The 15300-nt window shown below is 36.5% G+C and overlaps 5 protein-coding genes and 3 non-coding genes across 8 annotated transcripts; 2 read left to right on the forward strand and 6 right to left on the reverse strand.

Moving 5' to 3' along the window:
• Nucleotides 1–2659, reverse strand: LOC104769021 (uncharacterized). The gene is made up of 6 exons (XM_010493138.2): nucleotides 2151–2659; nucleotides 1390–1532; nucleotides 1124–1267; nucleotides 775–960; nucleotides 561–685; nucleotides 1–479 (listed from the first exon to the last, which is right to left on the reverse strand). Exons 1-6 carry the CDS (start codon nucleotides 2365–2367, stop codon nucleotides 251–253), a joined length of 1044 nt encoding a protein of 347 aa, XP_010491440.1. The 5' UTR covers nucleotides 2368–2659; the 3' UTR covers nucleotides 1–250.
• Nucleotides 2660–2858: 199 nt separating this feature from the next.
• On the reverse strand, nucleotides 2859–5841 carry LOC104769022 (agmatine deiminase). The gene is made up of 10 exons (XM_010493139.3): nucleotides 5638–5841; nucleotides 4897–5010; nucleotides 4698–4787; nucleotides 4529–4613; nucleotides 4401–4456; nucleotides 4217–4295; nucleotides 3988–4122; nucleotides 3653–3885; nucleotides 3411–3569; nucleotides 2859–3295 (listed from the first exon to the last, which is right to left on the reverse strand). The coding sequence occupies exons 1-10, from the start codon at nucleotides 5719–5721 to the stop codon at nucleotides 3170–3172; spliced, it is 1161 nt and encodes a 386-aa protein (XP_010491441.1). The 5' UTR covers nucleotides 5722–5841; the 3' UTR covers nucleotides 2859–3169.
• A 953-nt stretch (nucleotides 5842–6794) lies between these two features.
• On the reverse strand, nucleotides 6795–9306 carry LOC104769023 (H/ACA ribonucleoprotein complex subunit 2-like protein). Its single transcript, XM_010493140.3, has 4 exons — nucleotides 8232–9306; nucleotides 8078–8147; nucleotides 7254–7359; nucleotides 6795–7165 (listed from the first exon to the last, which is right to left on the reverse strand). The coding sequence occupies exons 1-4, from the start codon at nucleotides 8362–8364 to the stop codon at nucleotides 7004–7006; spliced, it is 471 nt and encodes a 156-aa protein (XP_010491442.1). The 5' UTR covers nucleotides 8365–9306; the 3' UTR covers nucleotides 6795–7003.
• On the reverse strand, nucleotides 7461–7578 carry LOC147918426 (small nucleolar RNA snoR100). The gene has a single exon (XR_015594329.1). It is a non-coding gene; the product is annotated as a small nucleolar RNA snoR100 (small nucleolar RNA).
• LOC147918427 (small nucleolar RNA snoR100) lies at nucleotides 7652–7761 on the reverse strand. The gene has a single exon (XR_015594330.1). It is a non-coding gene; the product is annotated as a small nucleolar RNA snoR100 (small nucleolar RNA).
• On the reverse strand, nucleotides 7880–7983 carry LOC147918428 (small nucleolar RNA snoR100). The gene has a single exon (XR_015594331.1). It is a non-coding gene; the product is annotated as a small nucleolar RNA snoR100 (small nucleolar RNA).
• On the forward strand, nucleotides 9285–12081 carry LOC104769024 (protein Dr1 homolog). The gene is made up of 6 exons (XM_010493142.3): nucleotides 9285–10692; nucleotides 10798–10864; nucleotides 11076–11165; nucleotides 11275–11369; nucleotides 11446–11514; nucleotides 11621–12081. Exons 2-6 carry the CDS (start codon nucleotides 10810–10812, stop codon nucleotides 11798–11800), a joined length of 489 nt encoding a protein of 162 aa, XP_010491444.1. The 5' UTR covers nucleotides 9285–10692; nucleotides 10798–10809; the 3' UTR covers nucleotides 11801–12081.
• A 445-nt stretch (nucleotides 12082–12526) lies between these two features.
• LOC104769025 (uncharacterized) lies at nucleotides 12527–15041 on the forward strand. The gene is made up of 3 exons (XM_010493143.3): nucleotides 12527–13288; nucleotides 13583–13713; nucleotides 13862–15041. The coding sequence occupies exons 1-3, from the start codon at nucleotides 12962–12964 to the stop codon at nucleotides 14649–14651; spliced, it is 1248 nt and encodes a 415-aa protein (XP_010491445.1). The 5' UTR covers nucleotides 12527–12961; the 3' UTR covers nucleotides 14652–15041.
• The last annotated feature ends 259 nt before the right edge of the window (nucleotides 15042–15300 follow it).

The following is a 15300-nucleotide window of genomic DNA, read 5'->3' on the forward strand; positions in this document are numbered from 1 at the left end:
TTTTTAAAACAGATAATATTGTCCCTTGAGTAAATTTATTTGTTCCCATAGTCAAAAAGAAAATCCCGAAACCTAGTAGTTCAAATTACATTACGAAGAGCAATGTAGCCAATACTATAAAGTATCAAATATGTATCTAATATGGGATTTTAAAAAAAACAGCTAAGCATATATAAAAGAGACAAACAATGTATAAAGAGTCTTTTTTTTATCTTTCCTTTCACCTTTTTCTCGAAAAAAACCACCGGAATCATTTTGTGAATTTAGCGATCAATTTGTCGACGTGGATGATGATATCATCAATGCGAGGTCGAACAGCAGCCTGTGGTTGCAGCATCCAAGTTACGAACTGGTGAAGAGCTTCAGGGTAAGAAGCCTTTGGTCCAGTGTTTGGCCATTTGATCTGAGCGTTCACAATTGCGAGCTGAAGACTTCCACCTGATTCTCCAAGTGCATATTCGAATGGAGACACACCGTACCTGCAAATAAAAGACCTTGAGTTAAGTTTAAGTATATCAAATTGTTTAATCTTACAAGGAAACCAATCATTATTGTATTACATTATTGCGTATAATGTGCAGCCTAGTGACCAGATATCTGTTCTCTCATCGATATCTGCATGGCTTGGGCAATCCCAGAGCTCGGGAGCACGAAACGGTGCTGAACAATGCTCAGATGTCCATTCCTGCAACATAATTTCATGATCAATAGGGTGGTGAGATCTCAAAGGCTTTGTGAGTTGTGATAGTATAAAATAAGGGATGGATATAGAACCTGTAACTGCAAGGCCTCTTGACGGGAGCGGATTTGCTTCCGTGATGGGCGAGCACTTCCAAAGTCCATCAATATTGCAAGAGGAGGCTGTCCTTTTCTACGCGTTAAAAGCACGTTTCCAGGTTTGACATCGTTGTGAGCATATGGTGGCTCCAGCGAGTGCATGTGTTTGAGTCCATCACAAAGCTGTGGAACATAAAAATACTTGCAATTCATGACTAATCACACAATAACTCACATGCTTCTCAGTAAACTAAACATAATAGTTAGCATCAAAAGAAGAGAGAGTTGCAGAAAACATCATTTAAAAGCAGAAATGAAAGATGGATTTACAAAGAGAGTTTGTTACCTGACGGAATATGTGCAACACATCTGTTGTTGAGAATGTTTCCTTTTTAGCCTTCATCGATGTGAAATTATCCAGCAAGGTCCCATCCAAGTGAACAGGAAATAGCAAGAAGGCCTCATGTTTCCAAGCTCCCTCTTGGCCGTCCTAACCAACCAAAAGCAACACACTTTTTGAATTGAGCTTTACATGAGAAAAAATAGAAAGACAAATAGCAAAATGCTCAAAACGCATTAATCCAATGAAAGTTCAGCCTAGAGTTTACCTACCTTAACAGAAATAATGGCATGATCAAGGAGTGGAAGCAAATTAGGGTGATTGAACAACGATGAAACACGGATCTCCTCCCTCACCAATTCCAATTGCTCCTTGTTCTGAATCAAAACTTTCTTGATTGCATAAGTTCCATCAGCTACAAGGAAATCACATGTAAACAAAAAAAACACTCAAGGTAAGTTAAGGTACAAACATGAAAAAGGTTAAAGAACCAAGCCAGCTCAACAAGTCAAGTTCCAGTGCCAATGAACAAATGTCAAATCAAGCTCAAGAATACCATAACTACAGATGCAGAGTGGATCAAAAATTGGTTGATTCAAAGTCAAACTATAAAAACAGAGTGAATCAAACTATGTTTTTCCTGTGAACAACTCTATTCCTCTCCAATGTCGATGAACAATAGAATGATTTTACCAAAATTTCAGATGAAGCACGGATTAAACAACTAAGCAAGATGTAGAGTCAAATTACATGGAACAGGATTCACAGATTCTGAGCTAAAAACAAACGTACGATTCCTACATTGTAATAGTTTGATTCCTGAAATAATCTCTCATAGTCCATGCTGATCTACAATTTCCAGTATCCGATCTCAAAAACCATAAGCAGATGGCAAAACGAAAACGAAAGCAAATCTAATCAGAAACGGCAGTTCCGAATTCAATCGAGATAACGCAGATCAAGGATTATCGATAATCAGCAATCACGACCGACAAAAACTATAGATAGAGAGATTATCGAAACACTAACTAACCGGAGAGATGAGCCGGATCCTTGACTTTCTTGGCGAGACCACCAGCGGATGCGGCGGAGGGAGCGTCGGCGACAATCTCCTTGACCAGAAAGACGAAAGCGAAACCTCCTTCGCCGAGCTGCCTCACGACCCTGAACCGATTCTCATTGATCCATACATCGGCTCCGCCGTTGACGGCGTCGTAAAGCGCGTTCAATCCCGAAAACGAACAGCCCATACTCACGGATCACTACGGAGTGTGTGTCTCTCTCTCTCTCTTTTTCTTAACGAATAGGGATCGATGAAACCTCTCGATCTTCAGAATTCACGGATCCTTTCAGATTCGCATTATTCGAGATCTCAAAATTTCCCAAGTCTCTCTCTTATTCGAGATTTGGAGTTGAAGCATTCATGTCAGCTATACGATACTACAGGAGGCACACAATTCCGTGTTTTTTTCACTAATTAATTAATTATTTTAACTTTAATTTCCGTTTAGCTTAATTGGTCAGGTATTAAACCATAACGCTAACGCAATAATTGTTTTAATTCAATTTAACCAGTAAAAGTCGTACCAAACAAACCAATCAGTTTATAATTAATCTGCAATTAAAGTCATCATGTAATATGGTTGAAATCATTTGTTAACAGTGTAACAATTAACAAGTCAACAATAACAACATAGGTTTGATTTATATATATCCTCACTATCCAGCAACAAAAAAGTAGTGATTTGAAAACCAGTAATATTTTTGAACATTTGATAGTACAAATACAACAAATAAATACATTATTTCAGCTTTTATCATCGAGAGCTTGCATAAGTAACAACAAAACAAAAATCTAATTGTTATGCCATTATGCAACCATTGTTTGATCGGTACAGGCTGGTTTGATAGCCTAAACCGATCAGAATAACGATACCATAAATAAGTACACAGGATCCAATAAAACGTCTCGAACAGTCGAACGGCTCTCGTTCGCCCTCACGAATCAATTCTGTATTAAAATGGAGAAAAATCAACGGCCAGGATTTAATATCAATCCCGCAACGGAGCGTGGCCGTTCTCGGCGACGGAGCTAGGCTCTACCGGCTGCTGCTGCGTTATGCAGTGTATGTTTCCTCCAGCTAGAACGATCTCTCTTGCATTCTCGATTCCCACAACCTTCAAAACAAAAACCCACAAGAAGAAAAATGAAAATATCAAAATCTCTTCTTTCTTGTTTTTTTTTTGGTTTGGATTTATAAAAGAAACCAGAGCTGATGGATAGTTTACATACCGAGTGATGAGGAAATGTCTCAGAGAGAACACGAATAGCTTCTTCATCGCGTTTTGGATCGCCGAATTTCGGAACGATGATTCCTCCATTGACAATGTAGAAATTCACATACGATGCTGCGAGTCTTGTGCCTGCAATCCTTGGTACAGCTTCACCTTCCTGCAACATTACCAACTCGATTTCAAAAACCAGCTCCAAGTTTTGACTTTTGAGTTTGTGTCTTTTTAGTTAGAATCTGTTACCTGAGTGATTCCAGACGCTTCTTCTTCGGTCATATAGAGCGGTCCCGGGATATGAAGTTTGATGACTTCAATCTTCCTTCCACGAGCATCAACGGACTTTGAGAAAACCGAAAGAGCTTCCACTGACCTTTCGTATTGAGGATCAGTTTCATCATCTGTCCATGACAATAACACGACTCCCGGTTTGGCAAAGCAACACATGTTATCAATGTGACCGTTTGTGTCCTCATCACCTGAAAATATTGTCAAAATTCGCATAAGATCAACACTTATTTCTATCGGATTAGTAGTATGGAGCAATGGTGATTCTAATCGATATCGTAAAGTGTGAGTACCGTAAAGACCACGAGGAATCCAGATAAATGATTTGACTCCGAGATATTTCTTGAGTTCTTCCTCTATTTGCTCTTTACACATGTGAGGGTTTCGGTTTTCGTGCAGGAGACACTCTTCTGTGACAAGGCAGGTTCCTGAAATAACGTTGTTGACACATGAGGTGGAATTACTTGGATAGTATATTCTCAAGTTATTGAGTTTTGAAGTTGCTAAGAAATGTTTGCAAACCTTCCCCGTCGACATGGATGCTGCCTCCTTCAAGAATCATCGGATGTTGAAACCTTGGAATACGTTCCACAGCTAGAATCTAATGGATAGAACAAGAATCGACCAAATCAATATTTGAAACATGCTACTGAGAGTAATATGGAACCAATAATGAGCTGAGTTGGTTTGTCTCCTCGATATATACCTTTTTTGAAACTAGAAGGTCATGACTCCAATCATTGTAACAACCATCACAAGCTCCTGCATTGGAAAGTGAGTCAAACAGTAACTACATATAACAGAGAGTTAAAAAAAAGGTTGACAAATGCTTACCTCCCCAAGCATTGAAATTCCAGTCGATTCCAGCAATGTTTCTGTTTAGAGAACTAAACTTTGATGGTCTCTTCCGCACAATGAACTGTAAAAAACAGAGTGGTGACAACAGATATGAGAAAGCTATGTAAGATGGAACAAGAGGAAGATGCAAAAGAACTCGACTCACAGTTGGTCCAGAGTCACGGAACCAAGAATCATTCATGCTCATCTCAACAACTCTTATATCCTCTGGTAGCTGTTTCCTTGCATTTTCCCACTAATACCAAACAAAACCACGGTAGGAAAAAAAAAAGAGAGACTAATTTAATTGGTATACGTATAAACTCAAAGATGATTTCTTATTGCAGGTATGATTCTACACAAACCTGAGCTGGGCTTGCACAGACTGTGACAGGCTCGAACTTTGAGATGGCCTTAGCAATATCTGCAAACACTCGCTGTGCGGGTAAAGCACTGTGCCGCCAGTTATCTTGCCGTTCCTGCAGCCATTTTATGTTAGAACAAGAATCACAGATCCAAAATCAACTTTAAAAAATGGCTTTGTTTTAAGTCCATAACTGAGGTTAGAATGAATACAGTTTGATTCATGTAAACAGTGATGAAACAAAATCTAAAACATATTCATATTGTCAGGTATCTTCATGTAATATATACAAAGATAGAAGAACGGCAAACAAAAACTGGATAAAAACTCTACTAAGAAAATGCTTTAGATTCTGGTTATAATGAAACAGTATAACACACAAAGTGCCTGTAAATAGTTTTCACTGTAACAGATCTCATCTCAAATCGTACCTAATATACGGAGTACTAAAAAAACGGAGTTTAGAAGCTAAAGCCTCCAGAATAATCAAAAGTGATATCGGAAACTCTAAAACGAACCCAGAAACAGAGTAATCATCAAAACAAAACGGAAGACAGTAGCAAATCGAACATAGATAAATTATAAGCAGGATCAAGCAAAAAAACAAAGAGATAAAGATCGAAATCGAAGGTTGCATGCAACAGCGAGATTCAGTTCACGAGAATCGCCGTCGATTATTACTTTTCTTCCAATCAGGGAAGGGACTAAACATGGAAAAAAGGAGAGAGAGGGAGAGATTTACAGGCCAGCCGATCCAAGTTTGAGCATGAGGTTCCCATTCCGCCGGCATGTAAAAGCCATGTTCCGCCGGTGATTCCTCCACCATTTTTTTACGATGTTGTTTTCGTGAGGAGGAAGGAGAACTGAGTCTGAGAGAGAGAGAGAGACCTTTACTGATATGATTTAGCTTTGCTTTGCTTTGATTCTTTCCTTTTACTATTCTGACCCCAAAAAGAAAAGATTCCGTGTCAATATTTACACAGGAGACCCGCGTAAACATTTTTCTTACAGTTGGACCCCATCATTTATTGACTATTCGACAAGCAACTTATTATTCTTACTTGTACTGTTCCAGACCCCTACCCATCATCCTCTAGTGGTGAGAGCGGAATCAGAATCGGAATCTTAGTGGCCCTTATCAGGACAAAAGTAGTAGTTTTGTTTCCTTTTGACAATTCAACCATCAAAATTTAGTAGTATTATAATTAAAAAGCACTCTTTTTAAAAACCTTTTCTAAGGATCGATGGTTGGTTCCAACAAATTATATTTTTCAAAAGATATAGCAATGATGAAAACAGAAGAAGCCAATATTGTGTCAAAACAAACAAATTAGCTTGTAGGTTGCAATATTGGACTAGAGCGATCTCACGTATCTATCTATAGCGATTTATCATATATGGTCAGATTGTTGATGTACACTCAAAAACAAAACTATGGATAAACCCTAGATAAGCTTTTGGAAAAAGCCCTATTCAACAAATAACAACATTTCAGAAAATGTTAGGTCCAACCAATAATAAAGTTTAAACAGTACATATTGGAGGAACATTTTCTATAATTTAAACATGTTACATATTTGAACCCTACCTATTGATTGTTTTCGTACGCTATGTCCAAAATATCTCTTCTGTTTTTGTTTTTTTTTTGATAAATAATACTACCAATCTCACAGTTTTCTTTAGGATGTAAAACTTACTTGTGACATAAAATCGGATTGGAGATTTTAGTTCATAAAGTTGATGGAGATCGCTAATTGAAATTCAGTGCAAGTTTCCTGTCCAAAGTCAAACGCCTCTTAATAAAATCTTGTGAAAATAATAGTCTCTACATCTAAATCAGTGGGGACAAAATTGGTTACTGGTTGAAATATAACTAATCAACTGTGAGATAGGACAGCATTTGATAAACGCCAAAACAAAAAAAAGCCCACTAGTCAAGTCGAAACAAAGGAGTTATGATTCTAAATTTTACAATACTAGTAACTTCGAATTGTCCACAAAATTGAACAAGAGCAAAAATAAATATCATGATATTTCATTTAACCACCACGGCAACAACAAAAACACACATGTTAAAGTGTGTGTCTTTCCGATTCTAGTTTTCCTAATCAGATTACAGAAGATGCAAGCTCCTTAATATCTTCAGACACTTGTTCGTAGTCTGTCTTTAACTTTTCAAGATCGTCTACAGCTAACTCTCCTTTTGCCGGTTTAAGCATGACCAATACACAACACGTTGGCCGTTTTGTTGCTCCAGCTTGCGCAAGATCCTGTATTACATTAAAAAAAGAATATGTTAACACCCACACTAACAGGCAGACAACAAGATTAAATAGAAAAGGAAGAAACTTGGCTTACTTCTTTGGATGGAACGTATACATAAGGAATACCAGACTCTTCGCATAAGATTGGAAGATGTGTAATCACATCAATAGGTGATATGTTTCCAGCTATAACACATAACCTGCGCAAAAGCAAAAGCAAATCTCATATAAGCAGATGCAACATGCAGAAACATAAACAAAAATCATAGTTTACACTACATGTATGTATGAAGCAACAAGAAAATGTGGGTTGAAATCAGGCCCTAAAATCAATGAACCAAATAAGGAACTCAGAGAGGGCACAGACATTTCAAATCCATGTTTCAGTTTCCGTGCACAGTACCATGCTACATTCATTCTGTTTAATCCAGAGCATCGGCTTAATTGTACACGGATCAAAAAAAAAGACATAATCACAAACAAAAAAACATAGAATGTAGATCTAAACCAGGCCGTCTAATCAGAGAAATCAGAGAAATCAGAGATGGCAGACATGTCGATCTAGCTCAGTTTCCGTGCACATTACCATGCTACATTCATTACTTTTAATCCAGAGCATCGGCTTATTTGTACACGGCTTTCAATATCAACCAAGTTTATAAATAGCTAATTCCCACTAGTAAAGTACCAAAGACAGAACAACACAACAACAGATCAAAAGAATGTGGATCTAAACCAGGCCGTCTAATCAGGGAAAATCAGAGATGGCAGACATGTCGATCCATAGTTCAGTTTCCGTGTACAGTACCATGCTAATGTCATTACTTATATAATCCAGAGCATCGGCTTAATTGTACACAGCTAACACAAACATAACACAACCATGATAATAATAAAGAGATAAAGATGACGACTAACCCTTTCTGGCCACGTCTGATGCTCTTAACCACTTCTTTAACTCCTCTCTTCAAACATTTCTTTCCAGCAGCTGACAATAATTACACAAACCATGAGCTACTAATCAATACAAAAGATAAAAGTGAGGAAGGGAGCTCGGAACTAAGATTGGTACCTTTTTGAATGAGTTTGAAGGTTCTCTTCTGCAGTTTTTTGCCGGCGAGAGGTTTAGCGATAGGAGCAAGGGTAATAGCGTACTTCTTCTTCTCTTTTTGAATCGACTTCTCTGCTTCGGTATCGCTTCCCATAGTTTAGCTTTAGCTTAACTTAGCTCCCGGGGGAAAAAACAAATATGGCGGAAGAGAGTGGCGGAAATAATTAGGGTTTATATGAAGGTTGTTACATGACTATGTGATCTTTAGGGTTTTATAGAAGTACTTGAGCTGATAAAACCCTAATCCAATATGGGCTTGTATAAAATATGTAGTATAAAGTGATTACATATTAAAAGGCCTAAAGTATTTGGGCCGTTATGCAGTTTCAAGTATTTGTAAATTGGTTAAGTTGTTTAGCTTAAAATCAATTTTCTGGTTTTTTTTCTTTTTCTTATTGAAGTTTATTCAAGACTATTGTATCAATTATGTGTAGTGTAGGTAGATATTGAATGTTACTTAAATTTTCGCAAATAACTTCCAACGATTTAGTATGAAGAGAGATCCCAGAGGCAAAGATAACAACATGACAATTTTCATTATAGTTTTGCTTGCTCCAATAGGGGAAATAACATGACATCTTTATATACTAAAAAATCAAGCAGTAAGGTGTTTTAAGTTTTAATGACTTACTTGAGGAAAGTACAATTGACAGTATAAAATACACAATAAAATTAAGCACCAAAACAAACAATGGAAATCCTAATAACAGTTCAAGGCATGACCTTGTGTTAACACCTATATTTTCTGGAGTGAATTGGTTGTCGCTGGTGAACTTCAACATCAAACCAAACCAGCTTCCAGTACCAGCAATGCCTCAAAAACACATAAATCAGTGTGAAGGAACAAGAAACTTCTTAACTTAAAGAGTTATTTTTTTATACATGAAACCAAAAACACAACACATTATCATCAGGAGGACCATTGTTTGGTCAGAATCAGACCAATAAAGGGAATCTATCAGAATTTATTCATACAAAGAATCTATATCCACTTGATGAAACTAAAGGCTAATCAGACGACAAAGTACATACTCTTTTTTTTTAAGTAACAAGCAAATTCACCAAATAATTCTCACCAGAAACAGTCTATCTGCTGCTCCTACGAAGTATGAACACAAGAAAGATGAATGAAGAGGTAAACACTGGATGCAGAGGTTTATCGATCTATTCATGCTTTTCGATTTTATTATTATTTTTGGTTCCCCAGGAAGAGATCGATGAACCGCTGCCTCCAGTGACTCTCTCAACTCTTTTTTTTTTTTGTTTTTTTTCAATAAAATTCCAAAATGTAAACGAAAGAATAAAAATATTTCCCAAATCGGAGCAAACAAAACATATCAGATCTGGAAAAATCAACGGTCTAAACAGACACCACAAGTAATAAATAGCTGCAATCTTTATTACCTTATCAATCAAATGGACCAAAAAAAAATAAAACATATACTCTATCCCTGTATACTTACACATGCAGCAGCTCTGCAAACAAACTCTAGGACGAAGAAGAGAGTCAGATATTTATTTATTTTTTGAGTAAATATCAAATCTAGTAGTAATATGTAGTATCCAACAACCAAAAAAAGAAAATGAAGTAAGTATCAACCAGGAATCTGACGAGAGTCGAGAGAGAGAGAGATACCATTTGTGATTTGCCTATTGGCCTACTACATCTCTCTCCTCTATCTCTCTGTATCTGATATAAAAAAAAAAAAAAACATTCTAGATCGGGTTTGTTTCTTGAACTTATTAAGAATTTTTTTTTTTTTTTTTTTTGAAAATTGAAATCACTCCCAGTTTTATCTTTTAGAGGTGTGATTTTAAAAAATTAATTTATTAGTAATATTTTAAAAACTAAAATGTACCAAAGTCATAAAATACTAGTATAAACTTTTTTTGTTGTTGGTATAAATTTTGAATAAAACCAGATTTGGTATAAACTATATCGAATTATTTAATGCAAATTCCATGTTGAGAGCCATTTAATTTTTTTTTTTAAACCATTATTTGAGTAAACACGTACTTGAGTTGACCAAGAAAAAAAAAAACAATGTATAACTTATATAAATTGAAATAACTTGCAATGTAAATTGGGCTTAAACGGGTCGGGTCGGGTCACATATGTAATGTTTGATATAAAGCCCATTTCCTACGTCTTGAAAAAGAAGGTAATTTATTTATCAAGACGCGCTGTCGATCACTTTGGGGGAAAAGTGGGATTCACGCGCTTACTTTTGGTCTTTCTGTTTTTGCCCTAATCGATCTCTCTGCGTAGAGAGAAACCGAAACAAGAGAGAGAGAAAGCCCGCCGGATAAGATCCCGTCTGATCTCGCCGTGACTCGGTGTCGTAACTCGTTTAACTTACCTGATCTCCGTCTTTGATCTGCCTCCGTTTCGATCCCTGTTATATAATACACTCGTTAAAAAGTATATCTCTCTATCTCTCTGACTTTCTCCTTATAACTTCGTCGGCCATAGATCTTCGTGGTAGCAATTTTATTCAATCTGATTGTTGTTATTTTTTGTATGTAGAGCTAAAAAACGATGGATCCGATGGATATAGTTGGAAAGTCCAAAGAAGATGCTTCGCTTCCAAAAGGTTTAGCCTCTTCTTCTTCTTTTCTTTTTGGGATGTTTCTGTCAATTAGTGAGTTTGTAAGGTAAAAATTGAATGTATCCATGGCGTTTCAGGTTAACTCAATGCAACGATGAAAAGAAAGCATGAACTGCATTAGATTTTTTCACCTTACTCTTAATTCTTGTTTGCTTACAAAAAAAAAATTATGTTTGTTTGTTTGTGAATATGGCAGCTACCATGACAAAGATTATAAAGGAGATGTTACCAGCAGATGTTCGTGTTGCTAGAGATGCTCAAGATCTTCTCATTGAGTGTTGTGTAGGTAAAGATTGATTACTCTTTTCCAAATTTCTCAAACAAGCCTATATATCAAGACATTGATGAAACTGATCATTGTTTCAAATTTGTTGTTGTGTGAACATTATTGGCAGAGTTCATAAATCTTATATCATCGGAGTCTAACGAAGTATGTAACAAAGAGGATAAACGAACAATTGCCCCTGAGCATGTTCTCAAAGCTTTACAGGTTTGGTGTTTACATTCACTCAGATATTTTGTCAATGTGAATGTTTTGGAATGGTGATTTTATTCATATGAAACAGGTTCTTGGCTTTGGGGAATACGTTGAAGAAGTCTATGCTGCTTATGAGCAACATAAATATGAAACAATGGTAATCCATTATTACACCATCCCTATCCTAATAATAATCCACACTTTGAGTATATAAAAAAATATTAATTGGTTTCCTTTTGTGTGTGTATTGCAAATTATTGCAGCAAGATTCACAGAGAAGCGTGAAGATGAACAGCGGAGCAGAGATGACGGAAGAAGAAGCAGCAGCGGAACAACAGAGAATGTTTGCAGAAGCTCGAGCAAGAATGAATGGAGGTGTTTCAGTTCCTCAACCTGAGCAACAACTAGAAGATACCCAACAACAGACAAATCTACAAAGCTAATCAACAAAGCCAGAGAAGGGATCCTTCTTTTTTTCTTTTCTTAACATTATCCTTTTGACTTTTTTTTTTTTTTTTGGTTTTGCTTTCTAGCATTTCTCTGTAAAGTGCAAAATTCGTCGCGTCTCGGTGTTGATATGCTCTTTACAATTATTTTAACTTAGATTTATGTTTTTTGTTTTGAATCTTCTAAAAAATCACTTTGGTGATTCAGATGTAATTAGTAAGGTTTGTCTTCTTGGTTGTCATTCTGATTTTAATTCCTAAATACAGTTTTCTTAGAACTTGATAGTGCTAAAATGCAAGATATCGAATTCTAGACACTTTTGTTCACAGACAATAAAATATCAGAAGCAATCCAAACCGGAGAAACTGACCCGATTTGTTTCTTGTCAAACCAATAAATTAACCAGCCAAGAGCTAGACTGCTAGAGGAGGATCACTCTTATTTAGATGTCCAATTAGACCAACATGTGTATCAATTGTTTATTTGGTTAGGCAGCAAGTAATTTTTTTTATATATATCAAAGCTACTGTGTGTATTTATAACGTGCCTGTTATATAGATTTATAAAGATCTGTTTATTTACCCTTATCTTTGTAAATATGTAAATTATTAAATAATAGTATAATTTTCACCTATTTTTGTTGTCGTCAATTTAATAAAAACTCTTACTGTTTCTTCAGCTCGATTAGCAGTTTAATTTGCACAGCATACTCTTAATAATGCAAATTAATTAATTACAAATCCGATTTAGTCTTCTGCTAACTCATAATTTTAATTGGTCATTAAATAAATAAAATCTTCGGTATAATTCCACCGCTGCGACGAGAGAGGAGCACAGACACAGAGAGATCTCTCTCGTTTCGTTTTATTTTCCCGGAAAATCTGGGAAAAAAAAACTTAAGCAACCATCGATCCTCTGAGGAACAAAAAAAAAAAAACTCGACTCTCTAGTCCACCAATTTTTTTTTTCCCCTTTTCACCTCTCTCTTCTCATCATCGTCTCTTCGTCATTTCCTGTAATTTTCACTTTTTCTCCCCTTTTTTTTTGAATCTCTCCTCTTCCTTCACCGTTTCTTTTACTTGATGATAAATTTTTTGATCAGATCTAGTGTAGAAGAAGAATAGGTAGGATTGTAATTTTGTAGGGAAGAGATTATTATGTATATGGATCGAGAGAGAAGGAGTTCATCATCTTCTTTATCTAGTCGTAATGGGACACCTGAATATAGCAATGGAAAATTCAGAGATGATAATAATGGTTACGGAGGATTCTTAGATCGATTGGAGAATTCAAATTCACGTGAGGACAAGAGTCCTACTAGATCGAAGATCCTCCGGATCCCGTCTCCAAACTCGTCTCCTCCTCCTTCTAGCTCTTCACCTCCATTTCATGGTTCCAATTCCCCTGACCGTGGTGGTTACATCGAACACCGCGTCTCCAAGTACGATACTCTCGCCGGCATTGCTATTAAATACGGTGTTGAGGTAAATTAAAACATTCTCCCAGCTGAAAATTAGGTTTAAGGTTGTTTGTGTAAAATTGACATACAACTGTATTTTAATTAGAGAGATATAAAAAGTTCAGAATTTTATGGATACTTGTGTAAAGGTTTTTTTTTTTTTTTTTTGGGAATTGAGGTATGATGATGATGATGAAGAACACATGAGAGGAAAAAGTTATTTGTCAGAGAGAGAGCTTTGCTTGTAATGCTTTTGAAGCTGTATGTATTGTTTATTCCTAATTGTTTTTTTTTTTTTCTTAACTTTCTCTAATTTCAGGTTGCAGATGTGAAAAAGATGAATAATCTTGTTACTGATCTTCAAATGTTTGCTCTCAACTCTCTTCATATTCCTTTACCTGGGAGACATCCTCCTTCTCCTTGTTTGTCTAATGGCTCCTTACACCATGGGTACTATTTTATATCCTCTTTAGACATGCTTTTGATCTGCGAGCTAGCAAAATAGCCTTGTTTGTGTTGGACTGAAGCTGTCTATTCTCATTATCATGTAATCCTGCGGTTTTGTATATGGTTTTAATACATGGAATCTTGTTTGTAGAGAGGGGTGTTCATGCCACGAACCGGAATCACCAAACCATAGCAACGAGGACGTCTTTGATTCGTTTCAGTCTCTGAGATTGAAATCATCTGAGAAGAAAGTCTCTCCAGCCATGTACTCACTGCAAGGTTATTACGGGCTAAAACCAGCAGACAGAACAGTCTCTGATGGAGGATGTTTCGAGATGGGAAATTACAAGACCGAAACTTCTCGTCATAATAATCAATATCTCAGACCTTTCCCGTCCACAAATGCTCCCTTGAATCACCATAGGAAATCTAGAAGCTTGGTCAATGCACTTATCGAAGAGGTTAACCAATCACCGGAGAATAACTCTCAAGAACAGAACTCCGACAAGTTGTTTATGAGGAGACGCCAAAAATCTGAAGCCGACTTTACATCCCGGACTCCAGAGCTTGTGTTGAAAGAAGAGAACGGTAGCAGCAATGGCGGGTTTTTATCAATAGCTGGAAAAGGCTTAGCTTTGAGATCAAAAGCTTCAAGCAGAACCAATCTAGCAGAATATGAGAACAGTAATTTCAGTCCGGTAGCAATCAACTTGATGGATGCTCCAGTTTCAGACAGCTTTAGCAGTGTAAGAAAATCTTCGAGTGCTTCGAGTCTACAAGATCCAGACGGTAACAGCAGTAACGGTTCGTTGTCTCTGTGGCCAACTTCAAAATGGAGCTTGAAACCTGATTTGCTTACACCAGCGGCTATAACAAGCTCAATCTTTGATGGATTACCAAAGCCTTTAACAGGTCGGAGAAACAAAACGGCTCTGGACTAAAAAAGGTCAGTTTATCGTTATTTAACTGCCTTATTCTTTTTTTTGGGGGACTATACGAATCAATTGCAAAAGAAGCTATTTTAGCTTAATGCCGAGTAAATACAAGTAAAGAGAGATTAGAGAAAATTTGAAGGAAGGAAGAAAAAAAAAAACTTCCAAAATTGAAATTTATAAAGAAGGAAGAAGCTTCTGATGATGTAATGATTGGGTTTTTTTTTTTTTGTAAGTTATAAAAGTTATGCTGTACCATTTTCTGGGTGGGGGTTGTATTGTATCGACGACAATATCCTTAGCGTAGTTAAAAATCTTTTTATTTCATGATACATTTGTCACACATACTAAATTGTATTTTCATGCATTTATTTAATAATGCTTTTATTAAAGTGCAAAGGCTGTCTCTCTGTATGTTCGTCTTTTATGGTTTATTCAACCGTAACTCGGATTGAGCCAAGCTGAAACCGTCTTTTCTGCGTATTTTAATTATAAAGTTCTCTCATATGTGTTATTGAATAATGCTTTCCAGACGTAGCCGGGGTTGTTTTGTCGAAAGCACAGTGTCAACGTGTTAGCCACACCGTTATGTAAACCCTGGAATGAATCAATAGAAACGAGCGAAAAGAAAGTGAAAACTAATTATTTTAGACTGAAT

The sequence above is a fragment of the Camelina sativa genome, chromosome 20, assembly GCF_030686135.1.
Source record: "Camelina sativa cultivar CO46 ecotype springtype chromosome 20, ASM3068613v1".
NCBI classification, from domain to species: Eukaryota; Viridiplantae; Streptophyta; class Magnoliopsida; order Brassicales; family Brassicaceae; genus Camelina; species Camelina sativa.

What these genes read in the sequence shown, in the direction of transcription:
- LOC104769021 (XM_010493138.2), bottom strand. Translation starts at nt 2,367, where the DNA reads ATGGGCTGTTCGTTTTCGGGATTGAACGCGCTTTACGACGCCGTCAAC. An exon ending in AAGAGGCCTTGCAGTTACAG is followed by an intron (nt 686 to 774) that starts GTTCTATATCCA and finishes ATTATGTTGCAG; the next exon opens with GAATGGACATCTGAGCATTG. An exon ending in TGCACATTATACGCAATAAT is followed by an intron (nt 480 to 560) that starts GTAATACAATAA and finishes TTTTATTTGCAG; the next exon opens with GTACGGTGTGTCTCCATTCG.
- LOC104769022 (XM_010493139.3), bottom strand. Translation starts at nt 5,721, where the DNA reads ATGGTGGAGGAATCACCGGCGGAACATGGCTTTTACATGCCGGCGGAA. An exon ending in GATTCCTCGTGGTCTTTACG is followed by an intron (nt 3,886 to 3,987) that starts GTACTCACACTT and finishes CAATATTTTCAG; the next exon opens with GTGATGAGGACACAAACGGT. An exon ending in AAGCGTCTGGAATCACTCAG is followed by an intron (nt 3,570 to 3,652) that starts GTAACAGATTCT and finishes GTAATGTTGCAG; the next exon opens with GAAGGTGAAGCTGTACCAAG.
- LOC104769023 (XM_010493140.3), bottom strand. Translation starts at nt 8,364, where the DNA reads ATGGGAAGCGATACCGAAGCAGAGAAGTCGATTCAAAAAGAGAAGAAG. An exon ending in ATCAGACGTGGCCAGAAAGG is followed by an intron (nt 7,360 to 8,077) that starts GTTAGTCGTCAT and finishes GCTTTTGCGCAG; the next exon opens with GTTATGTGTTATAGCTGGAA. An exon ending in TATACGTTCCATCCAAAGAA is followed by an intron (nt 7,166 to 7,253) that starts GTAAGCCAAGTT and finishes AATGTAATACAG; the next exon opens with GATCTTGCGCAAGCTGGAGC.
- LOC104769024 (XM_010493142.3), top strand. Translation starts at nt 10,810, where the DNA reads ATGGATCCGATGGATATAGTTGGAAAGTCCAAAGAAGATGCTTCGCTT. An exon ending in AGATGCTTCGCTTCCAAAAG is followed by an intron (nt 10,865 to 11,075) that starts GTTTAGCCTCTT and finishes TGAATATGGCAG; the next exon opens with CTACCATGACAAAGATTATA. An exon ending in ATGTTCTCAAAGCTTTACAG is followed by an intron (nt 11,370 to 11,445) that starts GTTTGGTGTTTA and finishes CATATGAAACAG; the next exon opens with GTTCTTGGCTTTGGGGAATA.
- LOC104769025 (XM_010493143.3), top strand. Translation starts at nt 12,962, where the DNA reads ATGTATATGGATCGAGAGAGAAGGAGTTCATCATCTTCTTTATCTAGT. An exon ending in CTATTAAATACGGTGTTGAG is followed by an intron (nt 13,289 to 13,582) that starts GTAAATTAAAAC and finishes CTCTAATTTCAG; the next exon opens with GTTGCAGATGTGAAAAAGAT. An exon ending in AATGGCTCCTTACACCATGG is followed by an intron (nt 13,714 to 13,861) that starts GTACTATTTTAT and finishes TCTTGTTTGTAG; the next exon opens with AGAGGGGTGTTCATGCCACG.